Raw genomic sequence first — 20,335 nt, forward strand, 5'->3', positions numbered from 1 at the left:
GGCTTCGATGTCGATAGTATGACTTATCATGGGAATGCTACTGTAACACAAAAATACTAAATGAGCTTTTCAAATTTAAAAAAACTATTTTTTATTATTATTTTAAAAAGACCAATACATGCATACATCTGAAAATGTACAGTGATTTCTGGGGTTAAAATACATCTTGAATGTACGTATTTATTTACAAAGCAACTTTCTGCTTAAATGTCAACAGAGCATCATGTGATTTTCCAGACAGGAGATTTCAAGTTGACATCTTGTGTATAAATCTACTTTCAGCCTTGAGGTTGTTGTCTCTTTTAGGTGTCGGCGCGTTGAGCTGACCGGCGACCGTCCGTGCGGCGGTACGGCGTGTTCCTCAGATCTGAAGGTGAAGAACCGACAGTTAAGGGGAACGGTATGACCACACATACATTTTATAGTCCATTTATCACATGGTTTTACCTGTAATGATATCCTCCAAAGCACCGTCCTTGCCCTCGCGCACCTGAGGTTGCACCTGCTTCCTCTTCAGCTCGGCAATGAAGTCCAACTTGGGCATCTGGGGACCCTAAAAGGATGTCAAAACACAGAAAGCGTTAAATTCAATAATATTTGCTGAACCTTACCTACTATGTTCCACGTGAAATGTGAGCACTGTCGCCAAAAATCATAATGTAAAATGCTTGTTCTTATGACACCCCAAATATTTACCCTATGGCCTCCAGGCTTTGCTGGTGAGCCATCTTGCATTTGGGTCATCTCCAGCTCCATTTTCTTCTTCATCTGATTGTCTTGCTCGGCTTTCTGCCACCCAAAAAAACAAACAAAAGTGAATCATCGAGTCCGGATTCACTGTTTTGCAACTCCACCTGACATTATTACCTTGTAGGCTTTTATAAAGCGTACAAAAAGTGGGAAGAACATGGCCGGCTGCGTGGTTTTGGGGTTCTCGCCGAAATACTCCACAACCGAGCAGTAAGCCTCCTGTGCAATGAAGAATCAGAGGTCAAGTTGACGCACAAGATCACTTGTTAGCATTGGAGGCTAAACCTGAGCAGTCTTGCTGTCTTTAATCAGAGACTCTAATGGCTCGCTGTTGCTTTTGGTGAACTCCTTCAAGACCGGGCTGTCATCCTGTATCATGAACTCCTTTCTGGTCATTTCCATCCCTCGCTCCAAGAATCGGATATCCTGGAGGATGCTGTCCAAGGACACTGGCAAAGAGACGAAGACTTTTTAGTCAGCGAATTGGTATAACACCAAAGACGCAACCGTGAACAAATACCAAGGGCTGCCTTGTCCACAAAGTGGAGCTCCGTGTGGAAGTTGGCCAAATCAGGATATTTCTCATGGACAATGTTGGCAATGAAATGGAGCAGAGTCTGTGTGCGGTCTGTGGACTTTGTTTCCAGTAGCTGAGAGACAAACAGAAGTCGGCAACGCTCCATAAAAACCACCTTCGACCACTGATCTCCATTATGATGAACTCTAAACTCTTGGGAAGCCACTTACAAGGTCTAGAGTCTGTAATCTAAAGCCATAAGCTGCCCCTCTTTTGCTGCTGTTCATGTAGTTGCCAAACGCTAAAACAATCTAAATGTAGGAGAAAAAAAAGTTAGGATCTATCTGACGGCTTCGTGAGCAAGTTGAATCTCTTTGACCGACCTCTAGGATCTTCTTTAGTTTGGCCGAAGACTTGATGGACATGGACGCCGCGATGATGGAGTTGATTTGCTGTAGCAGAGTAAAAATACTCAAATCATGGGTCCAACACTTTTGGATGAGGCTTGACTCACCGGCTGTAGTCGTCTGACACTCTCGGGAAAGTTTCCCATAAAAGTGAGCGTGTTAATCCGCTGGCTCAGGCGAGGGATCTTGCCAAACCGCAAAATGAAGCGATCTTCATCTGTCAGGTCCTCGAGGGGTCGGCCATCATTCTCGTAGTTGATCAGCAGCTTTATCTCAAAGTCTGATGGTATAAAGTGCTCCAGTAGCTCCAGAAAGTCAATGGACAAGGACTGCTGATCGTACCTGTAAAGGGGAAATGACAAGACAGTTTTTCTTTTAAATTCCAGAAAGTCATGAAGGAGCTCAATTAGGCGGCCCGTACGTCTCGATGGCCATGCAGATTTCCGAAGGAGACATCCCGCCTTTTCGTAACGTGATGGCCAAATTCTTGGCCTTGTTGGGGTCAATCAAAGATGTCTTGCTGGCAGCCTTGGGCCCCAACTTCTTTTTCACCTTAGACAGGTCTGTCGGGTTACCTTGTGCCTTAGTCTTGAACTGTTCTTCAAACATATCCATGTTCAACTCCTGGACGGATGTACAGGAACAATAAAACCCATGCTGTCATCTCAAGACCTTCAGAGACAGTTCTCTGTCCGAAATGTGTCTATTACCTCCAAGACTTGTTCATCGTCCAGCTCATGAAACACAGTTCCCGTGACCTGATTTGGTTTTAGAGGCTGCCAGTTCAACAACGGCATCCTGAACTTTGTTTGGATAGGCTTCTTACTCTTCATCCCTGAGAAGACACAAAGAAGACCACAGATCGCTTTAGGATTTCACATCTGGAACTAGATCCGACCACCATTCAGAAAGCCTCAATACCAGACAAAATACTGGGGGTTCCAGGGGGGGGTGGAAGAGAAACACCAGGCGGAGGCGGAGGAGGTGGTGGTCGTTCTCCAGTGGCAGGGGGAGGAGGTGGCGGCGGTGGTGGTGGCCCTTTTCCGGCAGCAAGTTCAGGAGGTGGTGGTGGTGGAGGTGGCGGTGGCCCTCCTCCACTGGCAAATGGAGGAGGCGCAGCAGGTGGTGGTACCAGCTCTCCTTCAGCGGGAGGTTCAGGAGGTGGTGGTGGTGGCGCTTCTCTTTGAGAAGCGGAAGGGGGTGATGCTGGTGGTGATGGTAGTGGTGCTGGTGGTGATGATAGTGGTGGTGATGGTGATGGGGATGGTGAACGAGGTGCCAAGGGAGCCGAGGGTTCAATTATGGGGAGACTATCTGTTTCTGAGGCGGTAGACACTACCTCGGCCTTGGTTGCTGGGACCAAAACATAATCAGTCACGGTGATGGGAACAACTTTGATGTCCAAACCTCCCGAAGGGGTTCTGGTCAAGGAGATTAGACCCTTTTCCTGCAGCTCTTGGATCCTCTGCTCCAACTCAGATTGTGCCTGAGAAGCAGCCATGCTCAAACGTTCCCTCTCTTTCTCCCGTTCTCTGTCCAGCTCCTTCTCCCGTTCCCTCTGCTGCAAGGTGCTCACCTGAGAGCACGAGTCTCTCAGGCTTTCCTGGAATGGAAAAAACATTAGTCATCATTATTACTTGCACGTCTTCCCCCCCCCCCCCCCCGGCAGCCTTTGCAGCCTGGACTGTCATGAATAACTTGAATCACAAAAGTGCATTCTCCAGTTAAGTAAATAAACATACCTTCAGCAACTCGGCTTCTTTTGTGGCCTGCATGAGTTGAGTCTCGAGCTCTGAAATCTTCTCCTCAGTCTGAGACTCCATCTCTTGGAGCTGAGCGTTGAGCTGAAAGGGACAGCGCAAAGAACATCTGAGCACACTTCCACGACCCGTGTCGCACTCATGCAGTCCACGTAGCCTACCTGAATATTGTGGTCCTGCAGCTGATCCACATGCTCCAGAACACTGCCTCGGCTCTCTGCATCTTCCAACAGAGCACTGACATCCAGGACGTTGTCCAGGTAGGCCTGAATCTGGACCTGGAGCTTCTCGCTCTCGGTTTGCCGTAAACTCTAAAATACATAAGAAAATCTGCATTGGTAAATTCTTTTCACTGGTCACTTCATTAGGGACTACGACAAAATCATCTCACATCCAGATATTTGTCCAAACCCAAGTTAGTAAACTCATACTGCAGGTGCACGCGAAAGTTCATGTTCTCCACGGAATGGACCACAATGTTGATAAACTGCATGCAGGCCACCTGCAAATCAATGCGATTACATTTGTAACAAATGACTCTGCAATTTTACATGGTGCAAAGCATATATCGGACCTACCATGAAGTCAATGTTGCAATCGTCATTGACGAAATACTCCATCAGCTTCTCAAAGCGGTACTTCTCTTTGCTCACCTGACAGGAAGCGGAAAAAAAACACAATTCTATGCAGTTTTATTTAAACAGTAGTGACATACAGCGTATATTGGATAGTATCAAAACATTTTGGTGACATGTACAAAAATTGGCATATTGTAATTGCAGTACACTGTTTTTCCCACAGGGAGTGCACAAGCAAAGGGAGTATAAACAGAAAGAGGAATAATAGTGTGCCCCCTGATATCTATAATTATATTATATTATATTATATTATATTATATTATATTATATTATATTTATTATATTTGATATATATATATGTGACATGATATATGATATATGATATATGATATATGATATGAGATATGATATATATGAGTTATGAGCTATGGGATATGGGATATGAGATATATGATATGATATATGATATATGATATTATATATGATATATGATATGATATGATATGATATGATATGATATGATATGATATATGTGACGTGATATGATATGACATGACATATGACATATGACATATGACATGTGACATGACATATGACGTATGACATATGACATATGACATGACATATGACATAAGCTATGCTATGCTATGCCACGCTATTCCATTCTATTCTATTGTTTTGAAAGGCGCTTATAAATGAAATGTATTATTATTCTATTCTATTCTATTATATATTATTATTATATATATTCTCATAGAATAATAATAATAATAATAATAATAATAATAATAATTATTATTATTATTATTATTATTATTATTATTATAGGTATCAGGGGAAGTCACTATTATTCCTCTTTCTGTTTATACTCCATTTGCTTGTGCATCCCCTGTGGGCAAAACGGTGTACTGCACATACTATAATATGCACATTTTAGTTGTAATTATTAGTATTATTTTTATTTTTATTATTATTATTAATATTATTGTTGTTGTTATTGTTGCTATTGTTATTATTATTTATAATTACTATTATTATTATTATTATTTTTTAATTACTGATATTACTATGAATGTGATTATAATTATGGAACCTCTCTAAAGTTGTCAAATGCCAACAGGATAATGTCATGTCCTCCTCTGACCAGACAGACGGCAGCCAGTAGCTCCAGCACCAGCGCCTTGGTCCTGTCAAAGAAGAAACCAGCCATGATGATAGTCATAGGTATGTCGAAACACACACACGCACACACACACACACACACACACACACACCTGTGGTTCCTGCTATTCAGGCTGAGCGTAATCTCATTGACGCAACGTGGATGCGTCATTACCAGGTTGAAACCCGACTGAGACAAAAATAAAGACATTATCAGAGTGGTTATAGGACAATGTGATGATGCAAAACAACCAAAACATGGGTTAAATTGACCCAAATAGCAGGTTGTGTTCCTTCAGTTTTGAATGTTTTTGTTCATTTGCATTCATAAATGGAAATAATTTTGATACCTGATAGTTCATGATGGCCCTCAGGCACATGATGCACACATGCACGTCATCTCTGTGACTTGGTGAATGAGACTTCTTGAGCATCTTATTCCCGAGAGTGGAGCTGATTCTGTTCATGATGGCAGCATATAAGCGTCAGTCCAAAAGATAACTCTGAATTCGTAGAGAGATTCTAACCTCACTGTGAGCGCTCGTGCCGCTCGGGTCATTCCGTGGGAGTGTGCGCCGCCGCCGCCGCCGCCCCCGGTACCGCCGGTCTTGGTCAAGTCCTCAATGGACCTCCCATTGACAGGCTTTGATTTGTCGCTCAGGGTGCCGCCATTCTCGTTCTCCACGTCGAACCTAAAGGAAAAATCCCATATGTGAGGTGACTTTAGTGGCTGGCTGGGGGAACATCGGAAAGCTTTTCGAGCTATTGTCGCTACGTTACTCACGGGGCGTCGCACTGCGCCTGAGACAAATACTCCACCAACACATCCAGACCTTTGTTCTGCTCATTGAGGAACTCTTGAGCCCAACTGGAAGACACAAAGTCAACCCAGGAGATGATTACCTTCACCAAGGAACATTTTCATTTGTAAGTTTGAACTTTTGTATTGGTAAATGTGTATGAATCAATTAAGAAGTTATTATACAAATTATTAAGATCAAAAACTGTTCCATCAATCATGTTTAATTTAAAAATCATTCAAGCAGTGTCACAGATATTCGGTCGGACACTGTGAACAAAGGCTCGAACAGAGGAAGATTGTCTTTTACTGCTGGCAGGGGACGCAGTCATTCATGACATACGCCCAAATTCTGCAGCCCTCTGCCAAGCTATTTATTGACATTATATGCAAATTTAAGTGATACATTAGTAAAACATAGTTTTCTTGATTTGAATACCACACCCCTGGACGTCCCAAGCACCAACAGCTATAAACAATAGAACATAGACATTTTAATTTGTTGTCTTTCCCTGAACCAATTAATTTGTAACCCGGCTAATGACCTCGAGATCTGAAGGAGTAACAAGTCCTAAATTACTCATGTGAAGGACTCCTAAATTCTGCCCAGTGCCAGATCTCCTACATGAAGATGACAGGTTAATAGGCTGTGTCTGTTCACCTCAGATTGCCCCCAGGTTTCTCTGTGCTTCAATTGTGTATTCTAGCCACACATGTTCACTAAGCATATAACAGCATGAAACTTTTAAATATGATAACTTCTTATTCTGTCTCATCTCTATCAAGCAGTTGAATGCATTCACTTATTATGGGTGAATTCATGCTGCTCACCCGATGTGGTTGGTTCGCAGAGATATTTCCAAATCCTTGAGGACCTTGGTGGCATCTTGGATTCTTTTCTTCTGATGAACAAACACCAGCAGAGTATTTGAGTCATTACAACATAACATTGGACTCCAAAGTACCACCTTACTGTTTTTTTTTTTTTCATCGGGTGCCTGAATGCTGATAAACTTCAAATGTATTCGTCAGTGTTATACTTGAAAGTATTTTTTCTTCTTGCTATCTAGCTGCTAGCTATCTAACTTGATATCCATTTGCTATCTATATGCTGGCTGTCTATTATCTTTATATCTGTGTGGCTGGCTAGCTAACTAGCTAGCTTGCTCTATATTAGCTATATGGCTAGCTAGATGGCTAGCTAACTATTAGCTATCTATTATCTAGCTAGATAGCTAGCTTTCTATCTGTTTGAGTTACTTCCTGGTTGAGCGAACGCTGGCGCGTGTGGCTGCCGCTGCTCACACACAGAAAAACGTATCCTGTGACTGTAAAGTGATGTGCACGTTTGCTACAAGCTAAGTGTTGAAAGCAAAAAAACACGAAGTCGCTAAGTGGCTAGCTATCTAGGTAGCTATCTGTTGTCTATCTATTAGCTATCTACTAGCTGGCTAGCTTTCTATCTGTGTATTTAATACGGACATTCAGTGTATTAGCTAACTAACTAGCTAGCTAGCTATTAGCTATGTAACTAGGTGGCTAGCTATGTAACTATCTATCTGTTGGCTGTCTATTAGCTATCTACTAGCTGCATTTGCCGCTGCATTTGCAAAAAAGATATATTGGGCAATTTTTAAAGATTTATTTTTTTTATTTTAGTTGGAAACTTAGTCTTATATTGTAATGGGTTAACGTGATTTAAGAAACACCAAAAATTGTTAAAATATCTTCATTAATAATCTCAAAATGAGGATTAAAATGAGGATTACGTTTACTGACCCGACGAGCCACCACCACTTGGTCCTGGTAGAAGCTTCGGATTTTTGCTGGGTATGTGGAAGGAGGACTTTTCACCTGAAAGCGTTCCTGAGATAGCAAAGACGAGTGCTTTGAACAACACACACTAACACACGGCAACATAGACTAATCAATGTCTGCCGTCGTCCGACACTGTTGCCATGCCGACGCCCTTGCGGTTCTATCACTACGCTTAACCACATGTGCGTGCTATGTGTAGGCACAGGTGCAGGATGTTTCACAACCTGAATGTTTTGTCAAATCAACTTCTTGAAAATGAAAATCGCAATAGATTTTTAAGATGAAAAGTATATTTAAAAGTCGTACAATTAAAAATAAAAGGGAATGCATTTCATTTTGAAATTACATTTGAAGTTTTGAGTAAATGTGCTAAAATTTAAATTGAAAAATAAAAATAAAATGTCATTCAAATCTAATTACTTTAACACAATTGAAGAAAAAAAACTAGAATAAACTACATATAAAATTACAATATGTAAAATAAAGTAACATACCTGGTCACAGACGAGCTCCCATTTCTTGTCATTGTCATACTGACTCAAGAGCTGCAGTTTATCTGGTGGCAAGTTCATGTAGCTCTGAAATACACACAGATGTTATGTCTTTTAAAGCTGAATTATTATTATTATTTTTGTATATGTCTTTTGCACCTTCACTATTCTAAACAGATTGAGATTTATTTTGTACAAAATGTATGAAGGATAAAATCCACCCTGTTTATAACCTTCTCAGGGCGGCCATTTTGTTTTGTACTACCACTTCCCATCAATCAAAACTGACAACGCAGTCCCGAATGGCTCATCTTGTGACGTCATAAGGCCATTGGCAGCATATAAGTGAGCTCTGGTAGTCATGAGCCCTGAGTCCTTACCCTCAGTCGACTTCAAATGGCAGAACAGGACAAAATGGTCGCCCCCATTTTTTAGCTGATACCAGTAATTACCTAACAAGTTAATATCAGTGAACGATATTAAAAAAGGGGGTTAATTGACTGAGGTTGTCATTGGCCATGATTTGATTTGAGTCACGCAGGACTTTTCTTTTGTTTATCACAACGTACATTAAGAATGAGTGACTGAAAGCGTCATATGAGTATTTTCTGTCAAGTTTGTATCCTTTATCTTGCTTTTCTTGTGGTATGACGGTTAGCCGATGAACCCATGACCAATAAATGAGAGCCAAGTTCAGGTAGGCGCAGATAGAACAAATTATTTGTTTTCAGAACTCATTTTTGATTGTCAATTTCTTACAACCAAAACCGAATATGATCGGTTCAAGGGCTGATAAACTCAAAAGTCACGAGATTTAACCTTAACGAGATAGTAGTGAATAATGAAAACAGCAACATCTCGAGTGCAGCATGTTGAAAGTGTGCTGCTTTCCGGTCTTCTGCTATGTGGCGGTGATGTGTTGCCCCACTTCCTCTTTAGGGCTTTGCACGCATGACATACCAAATAGTGGTGCCAAACTTGTCGCTTTTTTAAATGTATCGATGAAAAGGTTTCTTCAGCCGTCATCTGTACTTCTTTGAAGGTGTCGGACGTTTCGCTTCTTATCCAAGAAACTTCGTCAGCAGTTTCGTTGTTAGTTTGCTGACGAGTTTCTTGGATAAGAAGCAAAATGTCCGACACCTTCAAAGAAGTACAGATGACGGCTGAAGAAACCTTTTCATCGATGGACCACTCCTGTACGACTGAGAGTTTACACAGACATTTTTTAAATGTTTTTTTTTAATCTCTGAATTGGTGTGGGTAATTCACGATCTTTCAGCTTTATATTTCCGATGGACTGTTTATTTTGGCCATATCTACAATTGTAATCCGTAATACAGTGTGGGCGTAAAAGAGAGCTTTACTCAGAGTTAAAACGAGTAACAAACAAATGACCATTCATGTCCCATGCTTCGTGCTCACATGGTCTTTAGCATTTCCACATTCCTGTTCCTAGTTTCTGCACTCGAGCACATATTTGTGTCTATATTGATATACATTTCTGTTGCTAGGGTTTTATACAAATACAAAGATAGACACGAATAAAGCAGGTAAATAATAAAAAAAATCCACAAAAAGTTTTGCAAATATATGCCTAATGTTACAATGACCTGTAGATCATAAATATTTTCTTCAAAACAGGCGATTCCTTCCTAATTCTGTGTCATAACCTCAATGGGATTATTACAGTAAATTCAAAACCTGTTTTCCACTCACCAGGACCACATTGAAGCGCTCCTCAAGCTCTTCCTCGGCGGGCAAGGGCAGCTTGTTGGGAGCCGGATGCTTCTTAGGCAGCGTTGGTGCGCCGGGCTCACTCATGACGGACGCCGTGCCCACTGAGCTCCTGGAATCGCAGCCGTCGGGCGATGACTCCTGCTCCGAGCCCATGGCATTCCCCATCACTAATCTCCACAAGTAATCCAGGAGGAAAGCCGCGCACACAAAGACCTTTCCCAGAGAAATCAGCGCATACCAGAGCGGGCCGTGCTCACTCTGAAAGAGCGCGTAGGCCTAGATGAGGCCTTGTGGCGAGAGGGGCTGCATCGCGAGGTGGTTAAGGATGGAAGAACAACACCTCGAGAAGAACTCTGAGTGTGGGGTCTGAGCGGAAGAGGACACACTCTGAGAGGTAGAAAGACAGAAACCGCACACAGAAAAGCAGAAGGGTAACTTCCTGTACATGGTAAAGAACACAGGGTGGAGCGCACACACAGGGTGAGGATTGTGGTCATAACTGTTAGGGTGGATGTAGATGTTTGAGGTTAAAAATGAAATGATCTTTTTGTATCGCATAGATTGGCTACTTTTCACTTGAAGCCAACTTTGGGTTTGATCTTTACCCTTTAAGGGAGGCCAGCTTGCTTGGAGGCCAGTCAAGCGATCCAAGAGAGAAACAGCGACACCGTGTGGTTGACATGGGCTATCGCTCGCATCCCGGCCTGTGACATTTGTGGGGTGCTTATGAAAAAAGTAAAACAAACACCCACATGCGTCAGTCACAATTACTTGACGTTGACAATAATCGACGGCACTCTGTTCGATTTTTTTACGACCATTGACAGACAGCACGTTCTTACTTTGACAGCTGATCTTGTTCTTGGTTTTGATTTCGGGGGGAGTTGTTTTGGCTCTCAAAGTTTACCCGAAGGACCGCGAACGCACCAACGTTATTACGGATATCCAAAATGGCGGATCTGACAACGTCGCCCGAGGACCATGGCAAGGTAAACTCGAGTCGTGTGTTCGTAACAAACATCATCTTTTTTGTCTTGTTACAAGTCTTTTGTGACATCAGCCACAAGTAAGCCGTCGTGCGTTCGTTCACCTTCGGCCGCACTGGCTGTCAGTGAATTGGGCTTTGTTGTTTTACTTGTCAAGTGAGTGTGGTTGTGAGGCTTTTGTGTGCGAAGCCTGTAATAAACACCGTTTTGGTCAGTCGGTGTTTTTTTATTTCATTTCATCTCAAATGAGAACAACTAGTTTTTCATTATTAGTTTTTGTTTTCCTTCTAATTTGGAAACTGTGTGAAATAAGTTGTAAATTTGTCATCAGTCAGCGAGTTTTGGAACTGTTGAATGAGTCTCGTGTCAGATGCGTGTTAAAATAATATGCTTCGTAAAAACTACTCGTCCAAGCGCCATATAAGGAATTTATCAGCCTGTGGTGAAAGATTTCCCCCCAATGTTGCCTCAAAATGGCACAAATAAATTATTCAATCGATTGCAAACATGTATGCTTTCCTCTTCAGAACTATTTGAATCATATTCATCACTGGATGTGGAACAAGAAAGCATATTCTCTGAATCTGAAGCCATTGTTTTGATTCACTAGCAATGCAAGACGTCTTGGCGTGACGTCACTGTCTAGGGGCGGGACTTTCTGAAAATGCCCAATTCGCAGCTCAATTTTTTTGCAGATTTAAGACACTTTGTCATTTTTATTGGTGTTTTGCATTTGACTAAAAATATCATACTGTGTGTTTTGGGTATTTTAGATATAAAATGTTTTTCTGGTGTCAGTTAAAAAACAAAAAAGTGACGTCGGTTGTCCTTTAAGCCACAATTGACATCTAAGCTAACTGTTAGCTAACTTTTAATATATGCAGTAAACAAACAAATTCAAAGGCAGGAATAGGCCTTTTATTGTTTTTGTAAAAGGATATTTTCTACAATTGGCTTCCCTTAACACTATTGGTCACACGTGAGGTGGCTATTGTGTGGCGGTGTCCTAGTTTAAGCGTCAAACACAGCGGTGATTCACTAATCATCGCTGTGTTTGACCTTGCGCATAGGTGAAAAGAAGTAATCAAGCTAGTGCTCAGTAGGTGTTTTGACTGTCATTGTCCTCATGTAGGCCAGCACTTGTACTTCATCTTACTATTGTCCCTCTTTCTCTCATCTTCTGTTGCCTGGTGACGCTTCAGCACTCAGACGTGGCGTTCGGCGATGGCGTCTTTGACCCTGGTGGGTTGTCGTTCGTTCTGTCCGCATGGAGAAGCCGATGATGATGAACATTGAACTATGTGCATTTTTGCAGTTCTATTTGGCGATTCATCCAGGACGGGGAGCCTGGTGACCAGGGCTAACAGTATCAGCTCAACAAGTGCCTCCTCAGTACCAAACACAGGTGTTTTTTTTCATGTGAAAGGCTTTCTTTGGCGTGTCTTCGTGCACCAAGTGCGCTGGGCGTGACTGAACAATCACCCCAAAAAAAAAGAAAAAAAAAACTCAATTACTTCCAAAACAGAATAATGTAAAGTCCATTTTGCGGTCATCTCACATGACAACAGATGATGAAGATAGCGACTGCAGGCACGAGACGTTATACAAGAATACGTGCAAAGATCGGCGGAGGCAAGCGCACACGCAGGCTGAACAGAAGCGACGTGACGCCATCAAGGTAACAAATGTTCACATACCCTGGACTAAATTTGAGCTGCTGTTGCACCCCTGGGATTTGACGCCGCTTAATCTCCCTCTGCAGAAAGGCTACGATGACCTGCAGTCTGTTGTTCCCACTTGCCTGCAGTCTGAATTCGCTGTGGGAGCTCAGAAGATCAGCAAGGCCACCATCTTGCAGAAGAGTAAGACACCACAAACCTTAGCGCATTGTTTTCAAGGCTACGTGTCAACAAAGCTAGCACATCAACAAAGGACAAGAGATTAGATCAGACTTTATATTTTTCACAGTGGAGAAATTTACATTTTACAGCAGCAAAAACAAAATACAGGAGCTGCTGTAAAGGCAGCCACTGTTGCGGCGCCATCTTGAAGTTAAAATAAAATAACAAATAATGTGACACAACTCCATTCACTCTTTTAGCACTTTCTGCACCCTCTTTCTTGCATGAAGCAGTTCTAGAGTCAACAGGAGAGGATCAAAGCGTCCTTTTCACCAGTGGATCAGGGACGTCGTGGTGAAATGTGCATGACTGCTAAATGTTGAAAGCAAACAAAGCTATAGCATCTATTGACGAAAAGTGATTGTCTCATGTCTACTGTCGCTCGTAAATCCGCTTCAATTCCAAGCCGCAACAGTTCCAAATACGCATTGGCTCTGGACCGCTCTGGACCGTGAGGAAACTGTTTCTGCGGTTTTAGATAAGATCACATACCAAACGTGAAGTAAAATCAAATAGTCTTTAATATCAAATATCAAAAATAGCAAATTGGCGTTTTTATGTTTATTGTGTTTGTTAAAGTCATTATAAGTGCCTTGCGCGCTGGGTCAGAGAGGATAGTAATTTCATCTGTGCTGTATGTCATGCAGATTAGCATATTTGACAATAAAGCTGACTTTGATATCAGCATGCCGATGGCTTATCCGCATATACCAGAGAAAACCAAATGCAGTCTGAAAAGTCTTTTTCAGGCGCATCCAGCAAACATAACGACGCAACCGTTTCTGTTTGCAGGCATCGAATACATCAAGTTTCTTCACAAAGAGAAGAAAAAGCAGGATGAGGAAGTTTCCCGCCTCATGAAAGAAGTCACCGCGTTGAAGATCATGAAAACGTGAGTTGTCTGGTCTGCGGTTTTGTTGTCCGTGAGGGAAAATTGACTTTTTGAGAAAACGGTGTTGTGATTCTTGGCAGTATGGCTGCTATGTCTGAAAACATGGTAGACATTGTCACTTATCTTCACCTCATAGGAATTATGAGCAGATTGTCAAGGCGTACCAGAGCCATCCACAGCAGGGTGCCAACCAGGTGTCGGACCAGATCAAGTTCAACATCTTCCAAAGCATCATGGACTCGCTTTTTTCCTCCTTCAGCAGGTCCGTGTCCGTCAATAGCTTCCAGGAACTGTCGGCCACTGTGATCAACTGGATCGAGGAATGCTGCAAGCCACCGGTATTTCGACCGCTCCGCTCAAAACTCGCCATTTTATTGGATTGGATCGGGTTAGCTGTTATTAGTCTCACAGTGCAGAAATTTACATTTCACAGCAACAATGTGATGAAAGGAAAGAAAGAAGTAGAAAAAATACAGGTGCTGCTGTAAAGGCAGCCACTCTCGCGGCGTCATCTTGAAGTCAAAACAACAACAACAAAAACTAAATAAGTAATGTGATACAACACAAAACACACATTCATTCAATCTTAAACACATTCTGGACCATATTTGTTGTATGAAGAAGTTCTAAATGAAAGAGGAGAGGATCAAAGTGTCCTTTTCAGCAGTGGATCAGGGACGTCATGGTGAAATGTGCATTTCTGCTACAAGCTAAATGTTGAAAGCAAACATAAAGCTGTAGCATCCATTGACGAAAAGAAACTGTCTCACATCTCCTGTTCCACTAAATATCGGCTTCAATTCCAAGCTGCGGCAATTCCACTTTTTAAAAAAAAATATTATTCCGGATTGAGTGACCGCTGGCGCGGGTGGCTGCCGTTGCTAACCCACAAAAAAAACTTATCCTGTGACTGTAAAGTAACTATCTATTAGCTAGCGAGCTAGCTTTCTATCTATTTGAGTTACTTCCGGGTTGAGTGAAAGCTGGTGCGTGTGGCTGCTAACCCACAAAGAACTTATCCTGTGATTGTAAAGTGACCTTGAGAGTTTTGAAAGGTGCTTAGAAATTAAATGTATTATTATTATTATCATTTTTATAATTACAAGCGCAAAAAAAGCAAAATCGCCCCAGAGCTGTCCGGCCATGACAGTCAAATGGCACAGACATTCCTTCCAATCAAAAATAGTGCTGGCATATTCCTGCTGCCAAAAAGGCGCAACTGCTCAGCAGTCTCCTCCTTGATGAACGATGTGGCTAAAAATGCTGAAAAACAGTCCTTATTTGTTCCACATGACGCACAACAACTCAAAGTGACAAAAGAAAACACAAAAAACAACAAAAAAAAAGCAAGGCTCGGGCGCCATCTTGGACTTATGTTTTTGTTCTTTTTTTTCTCTCCCTTTCTCGTTATAGATGCTGAAGGAATTTGTTGTCGGCGTGCTACAGCAGATCAACGGGCAGCTCTACTGACGTCACACGATTGTGAATATATATCGCGCACTCTGGGTGGGGGTGGCGGCACACTTGATGTTTGTCTTGATTTTAGACGATTTGAGACATTTGACAATTGCGATAATTGCATGATGTGAAAACGGAGGTCTCGGGATGTGATCGAGACCTTCAGGGCTCCTACTCTGCTCATAAGAGATTCTTTGCCAGATGTGGAGATTTTACTCAAATCGTGCAGATGTGCCTCATACGGCCAGTGAATGTACATAGACAATGTCAAGTCCATATTGATGGCTAAATGACATCAGTACCAAGAGTTGCCTTTAGTACAGGACAATTCAAAGGCACCAGATTTACTATATATATATACAGTGATACCTCGGCTTACGAACGCTTTAGCTAATGAACTTTTCACCTTACAAATGTTAAATTCGCAAGAATATAATCTTGGCATACAAACTATTATTTGAGAAACACACGGATTGCCACAACGAGTGATATGTCGTTCGCGAATGAGTCGGTTCTTGGAGCTCCTAACAAGGACTTTTTTGTCCTCTATTCCCCGCCCCCAGTCTTCGGTTAAAGCCGCACGTCATTGGTCAAGATTCGTGGTAGAGGAGGGAGGGGAAACACGCAGCAGGACACACGCAGCAGTGAGGAGGAGGAGGGGTTCCAGAAACAGAAACTCACACGCACGAAAGGGAGACGACAGCTTGAAACAGAAAAAGAAAAGTGAAATGGTGAGAAAATGGATAGAAAATAGTAAAATTTGGACTCGTTTCAACGTTATTGATAGTTCAAAGGCAGCGTGTAGACTCCAAGGTTAAAATATCCCATCAATCAGGCTCCACAAATAACCCGCACAAGCCATCTGTACAATTTGAAAAGACAAGCAAGGGAACCAGCTATTAATGAAGTTTCTAGTTTGTGCGCCTGCATCTGTTGCAATATCACAACTTCCAAGATGTACAACCCAGAGCTCCTTGAGACACTTTATGCAAAAAGCTATCCATTCCATCAAGCCATCAACGACCATCACAAAGGTAAATAAAACGACTTTATTATATAGCACCATTTATTTCTTTAATTACAATACCATAGCACATTTATTATACATAAAATAAGGTATATTTTTGTGTAGTTTTAAGGCTTATTTAGTATAAAATTATGTTTTATGGGCACCAGGGAACAGATTATTCTCATTTTAATGGTTTCCTATGGGAAATTAATGTTTGAAATACACACTTTTCACCTTACACACTTTCTGGGAACCAATTAAGTTCGTAAGCCAAGGTATCACTGAAATATGTCACATATCAAAACGATAAGCACTACAATCTCCACTCGCTGCTTCCGCCCGGTAAATTTGGAGTATGTCCAGGGTAGTTTTTTTTTTTGGTATAAAGACTAAGCATGACATCTTTTTGACGCAAAAGCAGCCTTGGACGCGCTCTCCTTTTTGATCTCGCGCCCATCTGCCTGTTGCACCTCTGATACTACCTCACAAATTGCCAGGCCGACTTTATCCTGCATCGGTACGTTGCAAACTAAGTTAAAGGGTGTTTGTTATCATTATGTAAGGGGCTAAGCTGTCTTTTATTTTGAAAACTAGGTTATGATTTGTACATTAACGGCGGGGAGCTAATTGTCCAGATGACACTCAATTTCTTTAAATACTGTCACCACAAGTGACTCACTCGCAATATATATATATTATTTTGCTTCATTTCTACCTGAAAATGACACCAAGCAATAACCGCTTGTATTGACAAACGCCACAGCCTACTTTTATGCAAAACATTTCATGTCATGGCTCAAGATGTCCCCAAAAACAAGGACTCCTCAGCTCTAAATTACTGAACGGTTGCGGGTAGATATCGATGTTGACTAAGTAGACGTCATTGTGTACATACGAAAATGTTGGTGTGCCTCACGGTTCTGTCCTTGGCTTCTTAGTTTTTCGTGCATAGCTATACAACTCCGCGGTCGTTCAGTATTTTGGTTTATCGGTTGGATTTCAACTGCCCCTCCATGTTTGATTGAGGCAAACCGCAACATTGTTCCATTTGTGTTATGTTGAATGTTAGCTTGGCTTTGATTGTGCTGCTACTCTGTGGAGGCCAAAATAATTCCTTATCTGACCGCATTTCCTGATGTTTGTTGTGTAGTGAACTGTCTTACATTTTATAAAACACTGTCCAGACACCTGGACAAGATCCAGCAAAGCATTTTTTAAATTCCTTTGACTAAATTGTGTTTGCTGCCAATTTATTCAACTTTTTGTGGGAAACTAAACAATGGCACTCCGCTTTTTAAGTACAAGGTGAATATGTGAAATATACAAAAATACAACATATGTACTTTGAATCAAGGTCCAGAGTTTTAGTACATTCTTCTCAATAGAGCCAATTTGATTTTCAAACAGTTGGCACAACCACCTTGTAGTCTTCATCTGTTTCCACGCCAACCTCCTCCTGAAAGTAAAATCCCACAGATATGTTGTACTTTTAAAGAAAAAAAAGTGCTAAACTCCAAAGCTTGATTTATCCTACCAGGAACTCTTTCTTGCTTTTAGGATAACCTTCCAGGATTGTGTCCATCATGTCCGAAGCCTGAGTAGAATCGAGTGAAACTAGGTTTACACATTGGCAAAGAGAAAAGTTTGAAAAGACTTTAAACTCTTATTACCAGTCTCTTCCTCTTTCGCCACTCTTTTACATAAACATTGTGCTCTTTCAAAACCTGTAAATAGAATATTTGGGATGACATTAAGGTACGTTCATTAGGTACGTTGACATTTTGCTCACAACCCAAAGATGACCATTGAAGTGATACATTTCATAATTGGGTGTTCAACTCTTAAATAGCAACACCAGCACCCCCCCCCCCCAAACCTTGTCTTTCTCCTCAGGTGTAACGTGATTGGTGGCAGATTTTATTTTGTCCAGACGCTCATGACATCCTGAACACTCATTTCTCAGTCGAGTGATCTCTGATGTCATTTCCTCTGATGTCAGGCTGCTGTTGAGCTCCTTCAGCTCTGCAACAGAGTGCAATGGTCAGAAAAACATATTGAGTAAAAGGTCTTGTGGGTTTTTTTTTTCCTTTAAAGTTTTTATTTTTAAGAGAAATAACTCAATATGCATAAATGAGGAATTAATGGAAAATATTACACAGCCAAAATGTTTTCTTGAACTAAAAGTGTCTATTCTTTATCCAAATATTAGTGAGACTTTGTTTAATGTTTGTTTTCTTTTATGCAATTTTATTTCTCATTGGAGAACAACATTGGCTAACTTGGGAGTATTGAAGGGCGCTTAAGGATGAAATGTATTGTTATTAGCTATCTGGCTAGTTAGCTCTATAGCTGGCTATTTATTAGCTATGTGGCTGTGTAGCTAGTTAGCTAACTGTCTCATTGGTTATCTAGTAGCTATCTGTTAGCTAGCTAGCTAGCGTTCTATCTATTTGAGTTACTTCCGGGTTGAGTGAACGCTGGCGCGTGTGGCTGCTGTTGCTTACCCGCAGAAAAACTGATCCTGTTACTGTAAGGTCACCTTGAGAGTTTTGAAATGCGCTTATAAATTAAATGTAATACGTATTATTACTGTACCTGATTCCAGATGTCTGCAACTTTGGTTGAGGACCTGCATTTCTTCATTCAATTTAGCAATGTGACTGTCCATAGCCTTCAGGTCAGCATCGTTCACATCTTTAAACTGAGACTGCCAAGAAAAAGAAAAAAACGCGGTCTGGGGGTTGGCACAGCAATGTCAGAATTGTTGTCTACCCCAGTTTAGCACCTCTGGCACTTGGACACTGCAATGTCGGGTCATCCGACAAGCAGGCTTGTTTATGGTAAGTAATGAACGATATGTGTGGAAGGTTATTACTATTCAACTAACCTGGTCAGCAAAATATATCTTCTGTTTGCCGTAAATCTTCTCTTTTATCTTGCCTTCCAGAGCCAGCATTTCCATGGATTTGACCACCGCCTGGTGACAAAAAAAAGCTTTATAATGCTTCATTTGTTCGAAACATACCTTTTCGTATGTAAATCTAACCGTTTTGCCCAATCCGTGCTGTTTTTGTAGGTTACAGAAGACATCCTGGGAGCTGTAAGGACGGTTCTTTTCATTCAGGTAGGCGAGAATGACTGCGGCGCCTGTGTGGATGAAAATATGATTACGTTATTTATTGATATTGTACCTAATTTTGGAAATGTACCATAAAGCACACTTGGGTTTTACGACTTTTTTGTCACATGTATATCTCTCGATGCTAGCTAACACGGAAGACAAAATGTTTGATTAGGAATTTCCAACTAAAAGCTTTTCACAGTTTAACTTGAATACAAATGAAAATGGCACAATTACAGTCAAGATGATAACTTACCGTTGTCCTTTTTACTCATGGTCAGCTTGTTTACAGTCGCTTCCGGGTTTTTTTCCAAACTGAGTTTCGCGCGTAATGATTCGTCACAAATACTGTCGAGTGTAGACTATTCATCGTGTACGTGTAAAAAATGTCACACGACGCTACGTTTTTGCCTTAAAATATAAAATAAAACCACCATGGAATTTTTACAAATCTGAATATTTTAGTGCATTTATTTTCGTGACTAACGATCGATTACACGATTTAAAATAGGGAACGATCACCGTGCCCCGGTTATGTTTTGTTATGGGCGTACGTTCATGGTCGCAGGATTGGGGGATGCTCATTTGTAAAAGATGTTCACTGTTAAAATGTTTAAATCTGTTAATGGGGGTGTGGGGGGGTATATATGGAGCGCCAGTGATGTAACGAGGGGAGCAACTCGTGTGGCCTGTAAGTGGGTGTAGTGAGTTTATTATTGCAATGATTAGACGTAGAAGAAGCAGGGCTCGTGCTGGGTGATTTGTAAGCAAGTCAACTGGGAATCGATCGATGACTGCCGTGATGGATGTTGGCTGCTACTGTTTATCTCTCGAGAAGGTTGGGATAAACACTGTCCGTACGGTAAAAAAGAACAATTCCAAAATAGGTTAAAATTGTCAATGAAAGCAAAATTGAGATTAGCACAATTGGAGGAATTGCCAAACGTTTC

General features: G+C 41.4%; 3 protein-coding genes across 4 annotated transcripts; 1 reads left to right on the forward strand and 2 right to left on the reverse strand.

Moving 5' to 3' along the window:
* Nucleotides 1–87: 87 nt before the first annotated feature.
* On the reverse strand, nt 88–10,427 carry fmnl1a (formin like 1a). 2 transcript variants are annotated; one of them, XM_089018483.1, is made up of 25 exons: nt 9,998–10,427; nt 8,285–8,368; nt 7,752–7,838; nt 6,804–6,871; nt 5,958–6,041; nt 5,701–5,865; nt 5,524–5,632; nt 5,287–5,363; nt 5,106–5,199; nt 4,013–4,087; nt 3,826–3,936; nt 3,596–3,745; nt 3,417–3,518; nt 2,596–3,277; nt 2,385–2,509; nt 2,096–2,298; nt 1,782–2,016; nt 1,651–1,719; nt 1,498–1,578; nt 1,271–1,400; nt 1,036–1,199; nt 868–969; nt 697–789; nt 448–553; nt 88–367 (listed from the first exon to the last, which is right to left on the reverse strand). In XM_089018483.1, exons 1-25 carry the CDS (start codon nt 10,181–10,183, stop codon nt 303–305), a joined length of 3,447 nt encoding a protein of 1,148 aa, XP_088874609.1. In that variant the 5' UTR covers nt 10,184–10,427; the 3' UTR covers nt 88–302. The 2 variants fall into 2 exon arrangements, with proteins under 2 accessions (XP_088874609.1, XP_088874608.1); XM_089018482.1 differs by having other exon boundaries at nt 6,804–6,874; nt 9,998–10,426.
* Nucleotides 10,428–10,765: 338 nt separating this feature from the next.
* Nucleotides 10,766–17,357, forward strand: mlx (MAX dimerization protein MLX). The gene is made up of 8 exons (XM_089018485.1): nt 10,766–11,007; nt 12,207–12,246; nt 12,320–12,409; nt 12,573–12,682; nt 12,767–12,866; nt 13,698–13,797; nt 13,934–14,135; nt 15,211–17,357. Exons 1-8 carry the CDS (start codon nt 10,969–10,971, stop codon nt 15,265–15,267), a joined length of 738 nt encoding a protein of 245 aa, XP_088874611.1. The 5' UTR covers nt 10,766–10,968; the 3' UTR covers nt 15,268–17,357.
* Nucleotides 17,358–17,493: 136 nt separating this feature from the next.
* Nucleotides 17,494–19,699, reverse strand: psmc3ip (PSMC3 interacting protein). The gene is made up of 8 exons (XM_089018486.1): nt 19,642–19,699; nt 19,311–19,411; nt 19,152–19,241; nt 18,860–18,971; nt 18,141–18,286; nt 17,935–17,988; nt 17,799–17,858; nt 17,494–17,720 (listed from the first exon to the last, which is right to left on the reverse strand). Exons 1-8 carry the CDS (start codon nt 19,658–19,660, stop codon nt 17,664–17,666), a joined length of 639 nt encoding a protein of 212 aa, XP_088874612.1. The 5' UTR covers nt 19,661–19,699; the 3' UTR covers nt 17,494–17,663.
* Between the last annotated feature and the right edge of the window lie 636 nt (nt 19,700–20,335).

This window comes from Hippocampus bargibanti, linkage group LG17 (assembly GCF_051943395.1).
Source record: "Hippocampus bargibanti isolate YZ-2025 linkage group LG17, ASM5194339v1, whole genome shotgun sequence".
In the NCBI taxonomy this organism is placed as follows: Eukaryota; Metazoa; Chordata; class Actinopteri; order Syngnathiformes; family Syngnathidae; genus Hippocampus; species Hippocampus bargibanti.